Raw genomic sequence first — 16,783 nt, 5'->3', positions numbered from 1 at the left:
AAATATACAATATAATGTTATTAACTATAGTCACCTTGCTGTATAGGACATCTTCATTTCATTTTATAATGAAGTTTGTACCTTCTGACTTCTTTTAACCATTTTTCCCACTTTGACACCCCACTTCTGGCAACCACCAATCTGTTCTCTGTATTCTAGGACCTTTTTTTTTTTAAGATTCCATATGTTCATGAGTTCATATGGTATTTGTTTTTCTCTGACTTATTTCACTTAGCATAATGCCTTCCAGTTCCATCCATGTTGTTGCAAAGGGCAAGATTTCCTTCTTTTTTGTGAATAATATTCCATTGCATAATACACCACAATTTCTTTATCCATTCATCTGTGGATGGACACTGAAGTTGTTTCCAAAACCGTTTTCTTATTAGAGATTTTATTTTTTTAAGTAATCTCTACACCCAACGTGGGCCTCAAACTCACAACCCCAAGATCAGGAGTTGCATGTGCCACTATCTGAGCCAGCCAGGGACCACCCCCTCACCAGCTGTTTTCTTAAACATTAGTCCTATCTTCTCATAGTTCTAAGTCTCAAAGTCATTCAAATGAAACAATGTGCAATAGGATTACTCTTAATAATTATGAACATTTATTAAGCACCAAGAGTATACTGCAATGGTTGCTATACAAAAACATAATTAACAATATAGTGTCCCTGCCATCGAGCTTACATTCTAAAATGAAATACAACAATAATGCTGTAAGCCTACCTCAAAATTTCCTTAACTTAGAAATGGCTATTTTGGCAAGTGAGGCAAAATGACCTATCATTTTAGGTACAATATTAATAAGGCTTTGAACATGATCCAAAGAATGTTTTACTTGTACCCAGACATTTCCCCCAATTATGTTAGGCTTGGTATGAAAAAGAGCACTTAGAAATTGGGTAAGAACAATGAATTATTTCAAATTGCCTTGTAGGACTTTAAACAGAGAAATGCTTACTAGCCTGAGTTTTTCCACAGCCAGGGAAAACCCCATGAAAAGTATTATGAACTCAACCAAGTCTTCTATTCCACTTGCAACTTTTCGACTTCCTCTTCCTTTCCCACAGGTAAGGGCTCCAATGATGTCCCTTATCAAGGAAGGAAGTATTGCATCTAGACAAAATACCCTAGAGTACTAAAACTTCCAGGAAATACCAATTCTTATTTTAAAAGAGTGAGCAAAGACAGTAGTGGGACATCTGGCTACAGGAGAGGCCTGGCTGTGTAAGATATGTAAACAAGCTGAGCTGAGTTCATGCATCTTCAAAATGATTAAGACTATGGGTAAATGGTTGCTCTTCTGTTCCTTATTTCTGCCGTAGGGGTATTTGAGAATTTAGCATCAAGACCCCAAACTGCCAAAGCCTGTACTATTTGGCCTATATCCATAGTATAGTATTTAATAAATACTTTCAAGGTTTTCCTTGCTGGTTACATATTAGCTGATGAAGGCACACAGAGGGATTTTGATTCTTACTGTCCAATGCAAAGACTGTTTTAAACTTCTGAGTATATACAGTCTTAAACTATATATTGTTTATTTTCAATCAGTGATAATTCTTTGAACTCTAAAAGAACACTAAAAAATAATTGGTTATAAGTTATCTGAAAACCAAGATAGAATTTACTCTTGTAAAGTGCATGCACAAACTTTTAAAAAATACATGCATACAAATACTTTAATGGCAGAGTGAGTAGCATCCTGAGGTGTTTTTTTTTTTTTTTAATGGCAAAACAGTATTTCAGCAATTTTTTAAAAAACCAATACTTTCCTCCTTAGAAGTCTGTCTTGGGAACTTACTTTTAAATGAAAAATAGCAGCAGCAACATTTAACAATTGCTCACAAAATTTGCATTGCAAACAAGTTTGCCAAGAAAGAATGGTCTAGAAACTTTAGGATAAACTTTTATTTTATTATTTTTTTTTTAAATTTTTTTTTTCAACGTTTATTTATTTTTGGGACAGAGAGAGACAGAGCATGAACGGGCGAGGGGCAGAGAGAGACGGAGACACAGAATCGGAAACAGGCTCCAGGCTCTGAGCCATCAGCCCAGAGCCCGACGCGGGGCTCGAACTCACGGACTGTGAGATCGTGACCTGGTTGAAGTCGGACGCTTAACCGACTGCGCCACCCAGGCGCCCCAGGATAAACTTTTAAAAAACATTTTATAAAGTAGAATGATTCACTACTTTTGATCTAAAATTGACATTTAAACATCCCCTTCCAATTTAAAAATGTCATTTTTACCTCCTACTTAAATAAAATCCAATTATGAGATTTGAAATGAAAAACTTGAAACACATATCAATATCATTCTTTTAATAAGATGACAAAAATTAATTTCAATGTGTTTCCCAAAAAAAGGAGAGGAAAAAAAAATCTCATCTTAGTGGTGGCAAATGAATTTGGGTTTACAAATCTCAATCAATGCACTTATTTTTGGTATTGCACGAAACAGCTAGGATTCCTGAATTAAGTATGTTTCTAAGGCAAGGCAAGTTTGATTATGTATGAAGCACAGATATTAGTCAGCATGGTTATAAAGGCAAGAAGACCAATACATATAAATTCACTTGTTTTTAAGCGATACATTCTAAGCTACATAAAATTTAATTTTGTGTCCTATTCTAAGACTACATCTTTGACCTTAAGCTTAGAAGCATAATTGCTGTAATCCATTAAAAAATACTTCATTTTTTCCAATATTGTAAAGTGTACTGAATTTTCAAATGTCTAGTATAAATTTTTTTTGCAAAAAATTTAAAAAGGCATACTATTAGCTAGCTATAACTACTATGTTAAGTAACTGTATGAAGGAAGAGTTTCACAAGGAGAACAAAATATAAAACTAAGCATAGTAATTATTGAATTTAACAAAAAATGAAATCAAGTAGTTTTGAATGCACTTGTTTCTTGTCTTAGTAATGTGTATATTCATTTTATAACTACTAGTTTGATAAACATACTAACATTCTACAAGATTTGTTTTTCTTGGTTGGTTATTTTTCTTCCTTATATCCTCCCCAACAGCTGTTGGAATTTATTTTCTTTCAAATACAAAGTAAAATAATGTTTCTATTGTATCTGAGTCATGTGAAAGCTGACTCCCTATTTTCATTTTTAAAAGTTAAATTAATTTTTTTGGACCTTGATTAACATGTAACATTTAACCATGTGTTTTTGCTGTTAAGTATAGTCTACATTTCAACAAACTGATAGGGTATTTAATAAAAGCATCATGATCTCATCTGTGTTTTAAATATGATTACACAAGCTTTTTTTCTTTTTTAATGAGAAAAAGGAGATAAAGAAAACCATTCATATAGGCCCTCTTCACGCTCATTTTGAGATACAGCTTTAAACAGGGTGGACCAAGTCAAGTAATGTTGGTAATCTCTTTTCTTTGCACAGAAGAGAAAAAACAAAAGAAAGGAAGTTATTTCCTTCCTAAGGTCTCAGCTAGTTTCTTAAGTCTTTTCTTCAGCTCCAACGGAAATTTCTCATAGCACTTCTTACAGACTGGCTTCATGTCAAACTCCACAAATTTATTCCTAAAGACAGTAACAATAATAAAAGAAATCAGTAGAAAGGTATTTAATACAGATATATAAATAATGTGAGGTAATTTTACTGAAGTAAATGAAGATGCAATATGGTGACATTAATATTCATAGCAAAAAATGAATTCTAATCTTAATTCTTGTCATTGTGGAGATGTAAAAAAATTATAATACCATTGGGAAAAAAATTGTCCTTATAAATTGATCTTATACATCTCTCTGTTTAATACAGAATGTACATTACATTTTAGTCCGTGCTCACATGTATGCAGGAAATCTAATGTCAATATAATTTAGGTAAGTAAAGTCAATCACATGTTAATGTACCACAAGAACACTTTAAAGAACAGTTATTAAAAGCCAGGAGTTGTATTTTTGTAATGTGAATGACTTTCTCTTTGTTGAAGGCAATATCATTGTACTTAATACTTTAAATTAGGGAGCTATAGGTTTTATCTTTCCTTGCATGAAATGATTTGCCTCCTACCTCCAGCACCAAAAAAATTATCTTCAAAAAAATCTGAAATCATAAAAATCTGAAATGGTTTTTTGGTTGGTTGTCTGACAGAAAAGTTGGTAGGGGAGATATAAGAATGTTTTTAGTCACTCTTAAAAAACAGAAATGAAATAGATTGCCTGTGGTTCCATTTTGTGAATGGTTAGCTGTATGGAGAACTCAATGTTTTAAAAGCTAGAGCAATACACATTATCTATCAATTTGTTTGTAAAACAGTTCTGGAGAGCACAGGTTTCTAGACAGCCTCCTAAGTATCTGTCATGCATTTCCACTTGGTAATACCATTACAATCGCTCATTACTGTTGAAATCGAGGGTCCTAAACTGTGAACTGAGTATATGCACAACCTTGTAACTTTTGCATTTTCCTAACTTGTATTTAGACAGCATTTCTGGAACAAATTTAGTGGTACTTTGTTATCTATGACAAATGATTAAATCAGGTGATGTAATTTTAAAGAATAAGGTTAATAACAAAGTTAATTCCTACTATATTTAAAATGAAAAATCTTTTATTTTACAGCATTACATGGAAATTATTCTCTATTTTTCACAGAGCTCTTGATGCTGATAGAAATTCAAATGATCTTATTTTTCCATTGACAATTTGATTTAAATAGTACTAATGAGTTACAATATTCTCCCAAAGACTTCTTAGAACAAAAGCTATTAAAACTGCCATTTTTTTTAATGAGGGAAATAAATTATCATTGCTTTCAGAGATACTGCTAAGCAAACCTTCAATTGTTTTAATTTATATTTGAATTTTAATTCCTCTTTATAGAAGGAAACACGAGAACTGGAACAATAAAAAACTTTCGTTGGAGTGCAGAACACAGTGATAACCATGAAGAAAAAAGCACAATCATGCTAGGAATTCAACAGAATTTCAAAGATTGAAATATTTCCCATAAAAATCAGGAATAAAGTAAGTAGGCTTTGAAAACATCAAGAAAATGAATCCATAAACAGTAGCATATGGGTACTCTGTGAAAGCAGATTACATACACCAAAGACATTAGAGCTCTTATTATGTACAGTAGATGGTCTTTGCTTAGACATGAAACATGTTGAAAGGATTTAACTTAATGCAGAACTTAGAACATGTGATGACTGGAGTTTATCAATTAAATCATTTTAGGCAAAGAAACTGAAAACCAGGATTTTAAAAGCTGCAATTATCAGAGAAAAATACTTTAAAACTTTCCCTAATATCTACTAAATAGAGATTGGAATTCTTCCCTTTGAATCTACTTAAAAAAAAAAAGAAGAATCTTAGTAATTACCCAAAAGGCCCAGCTCTACAGAGGACAACTACTTGTATTTCCATCTCTGGCGGCTACAAACACATGCCAAAAGGAAGAGACAACAAAAAAGCAAGAGACAAAAAGAGAACAAAACACATTCTAAAGGACTAACCAAAGAAGAAAGTAGTGAAAATGATGATAGAAGGGACAGAAAAGTTTACAAACAGACTGGCTTTTTCTTTTTCTGCTTGTCCTTATCCTTTGCTTCTCTCTCCCGTTTGGCAAGTCGCCTCTTAAATTCTTCTGGCATTTTTTCATAACAGTGTTTGCAGACTGGTTTGAGATCAATTTCAACAAACTTATCCCTTTGAGCAGGACAAAGAAGGAATAGAAGAAACAACATAAAACAATTAAAGGAAGAACCTTTACATTCAGAGACCTAAATAGAAAGAATAAGGAATCAGATAATTATTTTTAAAAATACTCTATTTAAAAAAATGTTAACCTAAAGTTTTGGTCTTAGGATTCACACGGGACTAAACCGCAGACTTACTTGAGTGTTAATTTAGTGTTGCAGGTAGAACAGGCAAAACAGTTCACACACCAGGCCTTATTCAGAGCAGAGACCACTGGAGAAAGAGCAAAGACACATGGTCACACACTTTGGCGTTCAAAGTGGCAGAGCTGACATCCTCAACTCAAACAGAGCTAAGGGTGCCTCCACAACACTTAGAAGAGTTCTGAGAGGCTTTTTTGCAAAAGAATTCACAGGACTAATTTACTGAATCAATCCTATTAATAAATTAATTAAAGGCTATTTTTTCACATTATTAAAAAAACTGAGCACTTAATGTCTTCCGTGACTGTAGGGTTCATCTTAAGGAAGATTACCATTGCCTTTTTCAATCTTTATTTATAGTTAAAACTTTTCTTCTTCCCTTTAGAGTATCCTGTGAGGCACATAAACAGTATGTACCATACCTTCCCGCCAAAGCCTGCCCTCTCACTCTGTGCATGGTGCGGTGTGTATTTAACATGCATTACGTCACTCAGATGAGCTTTTCTGGCACAGGCCCTGCCTACCAGCACAGTCTCCACTACCACTGGCCCAACAAAGAAATATAGACTAGATAAGTAATTAAAAAACAATCCAGACGTTAACTTATTTGCCTGTCTTCCATAGCTGACAAAAAGGAGAGCTTCCTTTGACAGCTTCTTTCACCTGACCACTATGTCACATAGGAGGGAGCTAAGTTTTATTTTCTATGGCACTAAAGATTGCTCTCCTGAAGTAATCCTTTTGCAAACTGCATCATGGGCAGTGTTTCACAAAGTATTTCCCAGGTTGGGTTTTCTGACGAGAAACACGAAGCATGTTGAAAACAGGAATGTTTAAAACTTTGCCAGAAAGTTTCTGGCAAAACTGTTCTAGTGGCTATTAGCAAACACAGCTGCTTCCTTTCTGTCCCAGTTAATCAGCCCTGCCTACTTACAATACAAGGCTGGTAAGTGCTAGAAATGTCTACAGAAAACTGCCAGGTTTTAGCATCTGCAGGGTTAAAGTGACTCTCACTAACTACCAAGGCAGATTAAGCTGTTCCTAATAAACACTGCTCTACAGCTTCCAAGTTCTATAAATCCAGGGCATGGAAATAGAAACAGATCTCAAGGTTGGCCATGAATGGTTCACACAATACGTACTGTAACAAGCCTGAGGCACTGCCCTAAAGTATTGTCATAAAGGAGTAACAAATCCAACTTGTACGATATTATCATCTCTGCTATGAATTACTTGAGAAATATGCCAAAGAAAAAGTAACTGATAATGGTCAAATGACAAATAGTAATCAATCTCTTTCTGTTTTTGTGTCATAATTTTGACACAAAATTATGCCATATAAAATCCCTACAGATACTTACCATCACCTTCTATAACACGGTTACAGTGGAAACAAACATCACCAAATAGCTGAGAATGAAAAAAAAAAGTGGTAAAAATTCAAGACCTGTTAAACTAAGGTTTAGAACACCAAACATTTAACATAGTTTCAGTTCTTTCTATCACTTAAAAATAAACAGCTGGCTACCTAGATCCAGAATTTACCCTTATTAGAGAAAATGAGTAAAGTGCATTGACTAGTTTTTACTTTTTACAATGAAGATAATTTACTTTTCATCACTATCAAAACCCAGAAAATGGCTTTGGAAATGTCCCAGATTTAAGGAGGCTAAAGGAAATGACAACCCTAGACTGGCTCTAGTACTGAAGTGGAAAAAAATGATTCAATGACATTATGGGTTCAAGTGACAAAATTGGAATAAATATAATAAAGTATTATATCAATACTGATTAACTATGATTATGTGAGACCACTCCATATTCTTGGGAAATAAAAACTGAAGTAGTTAGGGGTAAAGGGCCATGATGAACTTCTGAAATACTTCAGAAAAAAATGTGTGTATATATGAATACATACATTTGTATATGAAGATCTGTGCATTTATTAAGTGTGTGTTTTTACAGAAAGTGGGCCAATGCAAATGATGAAGTAAAAGGTACATAGGTATTCTTCATATTTTTATTTTACAACCTTTCTGTTGACTCTGAAGTTATTTCCCAAGTAAAACATTAAAAAGTAAAATCTATAGTCCAATGTACATTTTCCAAGAGCTTTCCTTGTAGCTAAAATATTAAGCTCAAACTTATAAAAGTATATCTAGTATCCAATAAGTATGATCAATACCTGGTTATAGTGGGTTTCACAATATGCCAGGCCTTTCCTTTCATAATGTCGATGTCCAAGAAATGGCTTTTCACACTTGGCGCAAACAAAATGCTGAAAAAAATTGCTAGAGGTAATTTTTGAGCTGCCATATTTTACTTATTTAATAAAGTAAAACCCCAAAGTTAAATTATTCTCAGAGAAGGTACATGAAAGTTTGAGGTAGTTATTTCATTTGGCCAGGGGTAACCTGGGACACTTTCAGTCTTAACTTAATTCAGGTGTCTTGAGTTTTTGACACGTTACTTTAAGATACAGCCTTTTTAAACAACACAGAATGAGAAAAGAGGTCAACATGTTAATATCATCTATAAGGGAGGGGCTGCTGCTGGAAATGGACCATGACACTCCTGCCTCGAGAAGGATTTAAGAACAAAAAAGCACACCCTATATCATTACTGAGAGATCACAAAAGTGTGTATATTCTGTATTCTTAATTTTCTACAACGTCATTTGTCTTGAAAATGTCCGTATTTAATCTTTAGAATTTCCTAATCTTGCCACCACCTCTGAATGATGGAAATTCAAAAGTACTAGTTAACCCTTCCACCATTTACGACTCACCTCCACATGCCACTGCTTCCCCATAGCATTCACCACGCGCCCTTCAATGGGCCGTCGACAAGCGCCACAGATGGGGACCCCCATTTTATCATGGCACGGCAGACAGTACAGCTCTCCTTTCAGCTCCCGGGCATCAGCAGTCAGCTCCTTCCTGTCCATGAGAAATATATCCAACTGAATACTACTACTGAGAGAGAAAAACAGGCAACTGAGGAGACTGACATACTTTTTAGCAGGTTTTTGAAGATCTCACTATAACAATCCCCATAACCTTCTTTTCCCCACTCTTAGTAGTGCTCACAGTAACCTAAATTAATAGGCTTGAACCGGTTTCAGATTCCTATCAAAACATCAATGTCAAGCAATAATGATAAAATGTACAAACAAATATATACCATCACATTGGTCATATTTATCACTTCCTTGTCTATGATCACATGATAGTCCTTTTGTCTTCCTGAAAAAGCTAGAGAAGAATCATCACGGTGCTTGGGACAGACTTGGAGATGTTATCTTTACAAAATAACTGAGGTCTAAAGTTAGAGATTAGCTCCATTTACTAACAATTATTTAAACTGTCACCAGCTTTTAAGTTACAGGTTAACAGAAAATAAAAGAAATGCCCAGAACCTTCCTTCCCACAAATGCTTAAGTTCACTATTCTTTTCAGTCTCCTGCATCAATATTAACATTTAGGCAGAGGTGGCCCTAATTAGCCAAATGGACTTGTTTACATTTCATCTGTTTTAAGTAATTCTCCAGAAGTACTAATGACAAATGAACAGAGAAAAATTCCACCAAAGGGAAATAGGCAAGAAAATGAAATAAGGTACAAACTGATAATCCCAAAATAAATGAGGTGGCTATACTCATAGCACAAAGCTGTTTTCTTGATCTTTAGCTTACCTTATCTCTGTCCACCCCCACTATAATTTAGCATGTATGTTCAAACTGATTATAGTAAAGTAACTTTTCCCGTTAAATTTTTAGATAGCAAATTTAAAAAATCATAGCTGAACAATTTATGAGTCTTTGAAGAAAAAAAATCCCTTTAGAAGTAAATAAAATTAAATAAATGTAGTTTAAGATATTTTAAGATAATACCCTAAGTATTACAACTGTAAAAGTTATATATGTACAAAGAGAAGACTTTTTAAAGGTTTGTTTTTTTTTTTAAATCCTGTATTGAAAAAGCACAGTGATCAAAACAGTTTTTGGGATAACTGAATTTTACCACTAACTGAATACTAAAGGTATATGTGTATATGTTATATGTACACACACACAGGGTGTGGGGAGAGTGTGCTGCACACACTCAAATGTGGCAAAATGTTAAGTGATGAAACTCAATGATGGGTATGTAGGTATTCTTTGTATTAGTCTCTTGACTTCTATATAGGTTTAAAATGTTCCAGATTACAAGGTGGAGAAAAACAATCTGGTGTGCTGGAGTAAAAGATACAGAAAAAAAGTGATGTTTTACTTTATTTCCACGATTTGTGCAATAAAAAGGGAAGAAATTGCAGTACCCGCAGTTGGCACAGTTGAAATGGTCTGGATGGTAAGGGTCATTCTTGAATATCAGCGGTTGCTCATCGATGATGGCGTGGCATTTCTGGCAGATGTATTTTCCAAGGCCTCTGGCTTTCTCACGATTATGACAGGGGCGACATAGATGTCTAAACAGAGCCAACACTTTTTTAGAAACTTAAGTTTAAAATCTGAGGTTCTAATAGTTAAAAAGAAATATGCTTCTCATGTCTCTGAAAAGAAGTGAATAATTTAAAAAAAAATCACACTTGGCTTAACAGCAGAATCAAGCCACTATTTTTTACATGAAAATTTATTTATTCCAACCCAAGTAATCCAACTGATCTTTAAGAAACTCCATCTTAACTATGTATCTCCCTTTTGTTGGCCCAGGGACACAAATTCTAGGGTCCTCTCCTAACAGCCGCCAGATGAGCCAATACAGGCTGCAGTCCCCATACCTTAAACTCAGTGCCTGAAAGCACCTCCTCACAGCCCTAGGGGAAAACAGGCATGACCTTGCAGTAGTTACTTCTCCACCCACACCTAACAAGGATGGAAAACTCCTACCTCCCAGCATTCTTGACAAATCCAATATCTGCCAGAACTTCCTGGCAGAGGTCACAGCGGAAGCACTCAGGATGCCAGCTGTTATTCATGGCTTTGATAACTCGGCCAATGATGAATTCACCTGTGGGAAAGGAACACACAAAGGATGTCCAGGGTGCGTCTTATTGCTGAAAGCAGTAAGGCAAAAGACGCAAGGAAAAAGAACACATTTAAACCTTTCTCCACAACTAGGGACTTTCTACATACATATCGACCACAGTAAGCACTGCATTAGGAAAAAACTCTATTTCATCTGAGTCCTTAGTTTTGATTCTGTGGTCAAATTTTTGGGCTGTCTTATCACATCTCTGAATCTGATTTTCCTTTTCTCAATGATACACTGGGCTCTCTCAAATGCCTTTTGTTTATTTCTGGTCATTGCTGACACAGCACATTTTCTTGAAGCCTATACTTAATTTCTTCTTTCACTAAACTTTAGAACATTCTACTCAGTTTCTCCAATTTCTGGAAACTCTCTAGTAAAGCTGCTAGCAACCCATGAGGTGGCTAAAATGCAAGCAAGTTAAACACTTGTGTTACACACAGCAATCCTTAAGCATGTGAAGCACCCCTCCAATGTTTTCCCTGTCTCTCTCTTGGCAACCTCAAAAGCGAGTAAAGGCTGAATTAACAGGGGACAAGAATATTCCAAAGGATCATCTAATAAAAGTCCTAATCAATCCCCAAAAAACTTTACACTAGATGTCCTTAAAAAGCATTTCTCTCTGGGTTTTGATACTCTTCCAGTTTGTTACATATTAATGATAAGGAAAAGGATGTATAAAGTACCTGAATGCTATTTATAATGAGCACTAAACACCATTTCCACCATTGACATAATTTTGAGACTCACTTTTTACTCTGCTATTCAGCAGTAAAACTTACCACACTGATGACAGCAAGGAGCAAAGAGCATCTGAAAGTCATGTTCACAGTACTTCCTTCCTTCAAACTGAAATAGAAAGTACCATCAGCTTGTACAGATGAAACAATCACAGGATGAATATAATTATTCTGTGGAGACATATGGAAAGATGTTTTTGAACTAAGAGCTCTGCCCTAAGAATTATAATTCTACTGAGATGTTTAAAAGCAGATGTACTTTTGTACTTTCCCTACACCTACCTGCATGTGGGTACAGGAAAGATATACTCAACAACTGGTACTATGGCTCCAGAGTACAGTGAACTCCCTGTAACAATGATGAACTATTTTCCGGCTTGCAGACTCACCTTTAGGAGTCTAATGAGAGCGGTGGACTCCTCTCCCTAGAAAATACACATATATACACAAACCGTTTCCCACTTTTTTTACGTTGATATCTGAAATGTTGTATTATAAACTTAAATATTTACAAAGGGTAGATAGTCTAGTATATTTTAGATCTAAACATTTTAAAATGAGGCCAAAACCCATTAAAAATATTCTGTTTTAGGGGCGTTTGGGTGGCTCAGTCGGTTAAGCGTCTGACTTTGGCTCAGGTCATGATCTCGCAGTTCATGGGTTTGAGCCCCACGTCGGGCTCTGTGCTTTGGATTATGTGTCTCCCCCTCTCTCTCTGCTCCTCCCCCATTCATGCTCTATCTCTCTCTGTCTCTCAAAAACTAAACGTTAAAAAAATTTTTTTTTAATTCTATTTTAATAGTTGGAAAATTCACATCCTCTACTTCTCTCCTTGAACTATTTCCATTTCATTTCCCACAAAGTTTTATCCTGGTATGATATTTTTTCCTAAATTCCATACTAAAGTCTTTAACAGATCACCCTACCATACTTCTCGGCAATTAAAATGTATATAACAAAACTTTAAAATTTGTTTTACTACCTGAACCCATGAACTCTAAAAGCTAAAAACATTCTTTTTATTCTGGATTAAGTTATCATTATAATTATTAGTACACAAATAGTTAAAACATGAATATGTGTACAAATGTCAAATTTTACTTTCTATTTGTTTACTTAAAAAGCCTATTGTGGAGCACCTGGGTACCTCAATTGGTTAAGCACCAGACTTCGGCTCAGGTCATGATCTCACAGTTCATGAGTTGTAGCCCTGCATCGGGCTCTGTGCTAACAGCTCAGAGCCTGGAGCCTGCTTTGGATTCTGTGTCTCCCTCTCTCTGCCACACCACTGCTCACACTCTATCTCTCAAAAATAAACATTAAAAAATTAAAAAAAAAAGAAAAGTGTCTCTTAATGAGATGAGCAGGGGTCCCCTTCCTCTCACAATTATTCCATGTATCCACAGATAAATAGGACTTACCAATGGAAGAGTTCAACATGAATTTCTATTTTGGGGGCTGCTTTTTACCCTCTTCACATAAATAAGTCGTGAGAATTATAGCATGTCTCCCTTTGAATCTTTGAACTCCTTACAATGTTCACATATTGCATATTGTTTGACTATCAAAATCCATTTTTAGTGATGTAGCAGTAGTCAACTAAATTTGGTCAATTGTGGAAATTAGCTGCAGATTTAGCTCAATTTATTGAACATATCCACTATAGCTTAATCTGCAGACCAGCCCAAGTAGATTTATTTTGTGCCAGAAAAAGGCTTACTTCATTTTGAAATTCAAATGGATGAACTCTAATACGTTTAATGAAGCTGTTTTTTAAAAAAAAATTTAATTCATGTTTATTTTTGAGAGACAGAGCATGAGCAGGGAAGGGGCAGAGAGAGAGGGAGACACAGAATCCGAAATAGGCTCCAGGCTCTGAGCTGTCAGCACAGAGCCCAATGTGGGGTTCAAACTCATGAACCGTGAGATCATGACCTGAGCGGAAGTTGGACACCCACCTGGGTGGGTGAGCCACCTAGGTTGGATGCCCCCGGTTTTTTTTAAATTTTTAAATTAATGCAATGAATCTGTTTTCAGAAGTTACAAACAGATAATCATAAATTGATATGCTATATTACCCAGTTCTCTGTCCTAATGCACTGTGGGTAGCCCCAACCAGAAGTTATTTATGAAGTAAATATGTTCCTTTATTGGATGTTACAAACATATATAGAAATCAGATGTTTAGCTTTTAGCAGTAATCAAAAAAAGAAATCAAGGGGTGCCTGGGTGGTTCAGTCGGTTGGGTGACTGACTTCAGCTCAGGTCATGATCTCATGGTCTGTGGGTTCGAGCCCTGCGTTGGGCTTTGTGCTGACAGCTCAGAGCCTGGAGCCTGCTTTAGATTCTGTGTCTCCCTGTCTCTCTTCTCTTCTTCCCTTTGTGTTCTATCAAAAATAAACATTAAAAAATTTTTAAAAAAGAGAGAAATCAAATATAAAGACTCAGAAACAACTCCACTGATTTAGTTGGAACCGATAAACTTTTTTATCAGCTACCCGAGTCTTTTGTTTAATTTAATTTTTTTTTATATTTATTTATTTTTGAGACACAGAGTGAGACAGAGTACAAGCAGGGGAGGGGCAGAGAAAGAAGGAGACACAGAATCTGAAGCAGGCTCCAGGCTCCAAGCAAGCGTTCAGTACAGAGCCTGATGTGGGGCTCAAACCTATGAACTGTGAGATCATGACCTGAGCCGAAGTCAGTCACTTAACCGACTGAGCCACCCAGGCGCCCCATCGGCTACCCTAGTCTTAATCCATGTTGAAAGACTGGGCTCAGAACTGTTGGTGTCAACTGGCCATGTAGCTTTATTCTTTTTTTTAAAGATTTATTTTTTATTTTTTATTTATTTTTATTTTTGAAAGAGTGTGAGCAGGGGAAGGGCAGAGAAAGAGGGGAATAGAGGATTTAAAGCTGGCTCTGTGCTGACAGCAGCAAGCCTGATGCAGGTCTTGATCTCAAGAACCATGAGGTCATGACCTGAGCCAAAGTCAGATACTCAACCAACTGAACCACCCATGTGCCCCTGGCCATGTAGGTTTAATAGCAAAGACTGGTTAATGATAACAATGCATCACAACATTTTTAGTAGGAAAACAGAATGTTTTGTGTGCCACTTATGTGTGTGTGGCAGGTTTATTATAATTTTTAAAATCAGTTCTTTTTAATGGAAACAACCAAAAAAAAATCTGTCACAGAATTTGGAGACCATTAAAACATAGTTTAATGAGAAAAAAAAAAAAAAAAAAAGAAACATTCAACTTTTAGTTTGTATTTAATGAAAGAGAAAGACATATTGCTTAAGACAAAAACAAAATGAGTCCAGCAGTTAGCATATATACTATATTTGCTAGCAGAAGGTAGAAAAAAAAAATAGGATTGGTTGCAATTTGAGTAAGTCTTTTAAGACGTGATTCAAATAGGTAGCATAGAGTGGAAGTTAAGAACACTGACCATGGATCCAGAATGCCTGAGTTTAAATTCTGGCTAAACCACTGACTGGCTGTGTGACCTGGGTCAAGCTGTTTAGCCTCTCAGTGCCTTGTGAGAGTCACAGACTTCTGTTTTGGCTCTGGCTCCTAACATATACGCATCATGTTCATAATTTCTTACCAATGCTCTATGCTTTGCTCTCACAGACATCTCCCTTTAAAAGGATAAATCCTGTGATATACATATACAATGAAATACCACTCAGCCATAAATAGGAAGGAAATCATGCTAGCTAGTTATTTATTTATTTATTTATTTATTTATTTATTTATTTATTTATTCGTTCATTCATTCATTCATTCATTTTGAGAAAGAAAGGGAATGTAAGGGGCAGAGACAGGAGAGAAGGAGAATCCCAGGCAGGCTCCTCACTGTCAGGGCAAAACCCGATATGGGGCTTAAACTCACAAACCATGAGATCAAGACTTAAGCTGAAGTTGGATGCTTAACTGAGCGACCCATATGCCCTGGAAATCCTGCTATTTGCAACAACATGGACAAACCTGGAGGGCATTATGCTGAAAGAATTAAGTCAGGCAGAGAAAGACAAATACCGTGTGATCTCACTTATGTGTGGAATCTAAAAATGACAAACTCCTAGAAACAGAGTAGTCTGATAGTTACTGGGACCTGGAGGGATCAGGGAAATGGGGAAATATTGCTCAAGGGGTACAAACTTCCAGTTATAAAATGAGTAAATTCTGGGCATCTAAGATACAGCACAGTGATTACAGTTAACAACACTGTATTGCACACTTGAAGTCTGCTAAGACAGTAGATCTTAAATGTTCTCACCATACACACACACAAAAGGTAATTACATGAGGTAATGGATGTGCTAACCTTACTGTGGTTATCATTTCACAATATATACATATACATATGAAGTCATCATGTTGTACACCTTAAACTTAATGTTATCTGTCGACCATATTTTAATAAAACTGAAGAAAAAGGATGAGTCCTTTTGAAATTAAAGATAAAAAAAGACAAAGTCTTAACAGGAAGTTGTCATGATTACTCCCTACATTTCCAAATCTGCTACAAATCTGAACCCAGAACAGCCAGCACAGTTCCTAAAGCTAGGCTTCATCCTTATCAAGAAAATACAGAAGGCAAGGTGCCTGGGTGGCTCAGTTGGTTGGGTGTCCAACTCTTGATTTCAGCTCAGGTCATGATCTCATAGTTCGTGGGATCAAGCCCTGCATCAGGCTCCATGCTAACAGTGTGGAGCCTGCTTGGGATTCTCTTTTCCTCTGTCTCTGACCCTCACCCCACTTACGTGCACCCGTGCTCTCTCTCTCCCTCAAAATAAATCAGTAAAACCTTGGTTTGCAAGCATAATTCGTTCCAGAAACATGCTTGCATTCCAAAGCACTTGTATATCAAAGCACATTTGAAGAACCATTGGCTCAGGTGTGATCATGTGACATTTGGCATCATGTACTACTTGTATTGCAAGGCACTGCTCATTTATCAAGTTAAAATTTATTAGAAATGTTTGCTCTTCTTGTGAACACCTGCAGAGTAAGTTATTCGCAATGCAATGTTTTACTGTAAATAAAACTTAAAAAAAAAAAAACAAAGAAAATACACAAGGCAGGGAAAGACTAGAAGCCTTATGGGTTT

At 35.8% G+C, this 16,783-nt stretch overlaps 1 protein-coding gene across 10 annotated transcripts in view; it reads right to left on the bottom strand.

Moving 5' to 3' along the window:
• Nucleotides 1–584: 584 nt before the first annotated feature.
• LIMS1 (LIM zinc finger domain containing 1) overlaps nucleotides 585–16,783 on the bottom strand; it is a 154,841-nt gene continuing 138,642 nt past the window's right edge. For 7 of the 10 annotated variants that reach the window (XM_086701479.1, XM_086701480.1, XM_086701481.1 and 4 more), the window contains 10 exons: nucleotides 11,702–11,768; nucleotides 10,778–10,898; nucleotides 10,207–10,356; nucleotides 8,678–8,828; nucleotides 8,075–8,167; nucleotides 7,251–7,299; nucleotides 5,884–5,959; nucleotides 5,503–5,695; nucleotides 2,139–3,558; nucleotides 585–1,890 (listed from right to left, as the gene is read on the bottom strand). In XM_086701479.1, coding sequence (XP_086557605.1) covers nucleotides 5,548–5,695; nucleotides 5,884–5,959; nucleotides 7,251–7,299; nucleotides 8,075–8,167; nucleotides 8,678–8,828; nucleotides 10,207–10,356; nucleotides 10,778–10,898; nucleotides 11,702–11,768 — 855 coding nt within the window. In that variant the 3' untranslated portion in view covers nucleotides 585–1,890; nucleotides 2,139–3,558; nucleotides 5,503–5,547. Of the gene's footprint in view, nucleotides 3,559–5,502; nucleotides 5,696–5,883; nucleotides 5,960–7,250; nucleotides 7,300–8,074; nucleotides 8,168–8,677; nucleotides 8,829–10,206; nucleotides 10,357–10,777; nucleotides 10,899–11,701; nucleotides 11,769–16,783 lie in introns of all 10 variants that reach the window. The other 3 variants (XM_086701477.1, XM_086701475.1, XM_086701473.1) reach the window with 2 other exon arrangements.

The sequence above is a fragment of the Puma concolor genome, chromosome A3 (genome assembly GCF_028749965.1).
Source record: "Puma concolor isolate L17-30 chromosome A3, mPumCon1.1.hap2, whole genome shotgun sequence".
In the NCBI taxonomy this organism is placed as follows: Eukaryota; Metazoa; Chordata; class Mammalia; order Carnivora; family Felidae; genus Puma; species Puma concolor.
This window is presented reverse-complemented; position numbering and strand designations above follow the sequence as displayed.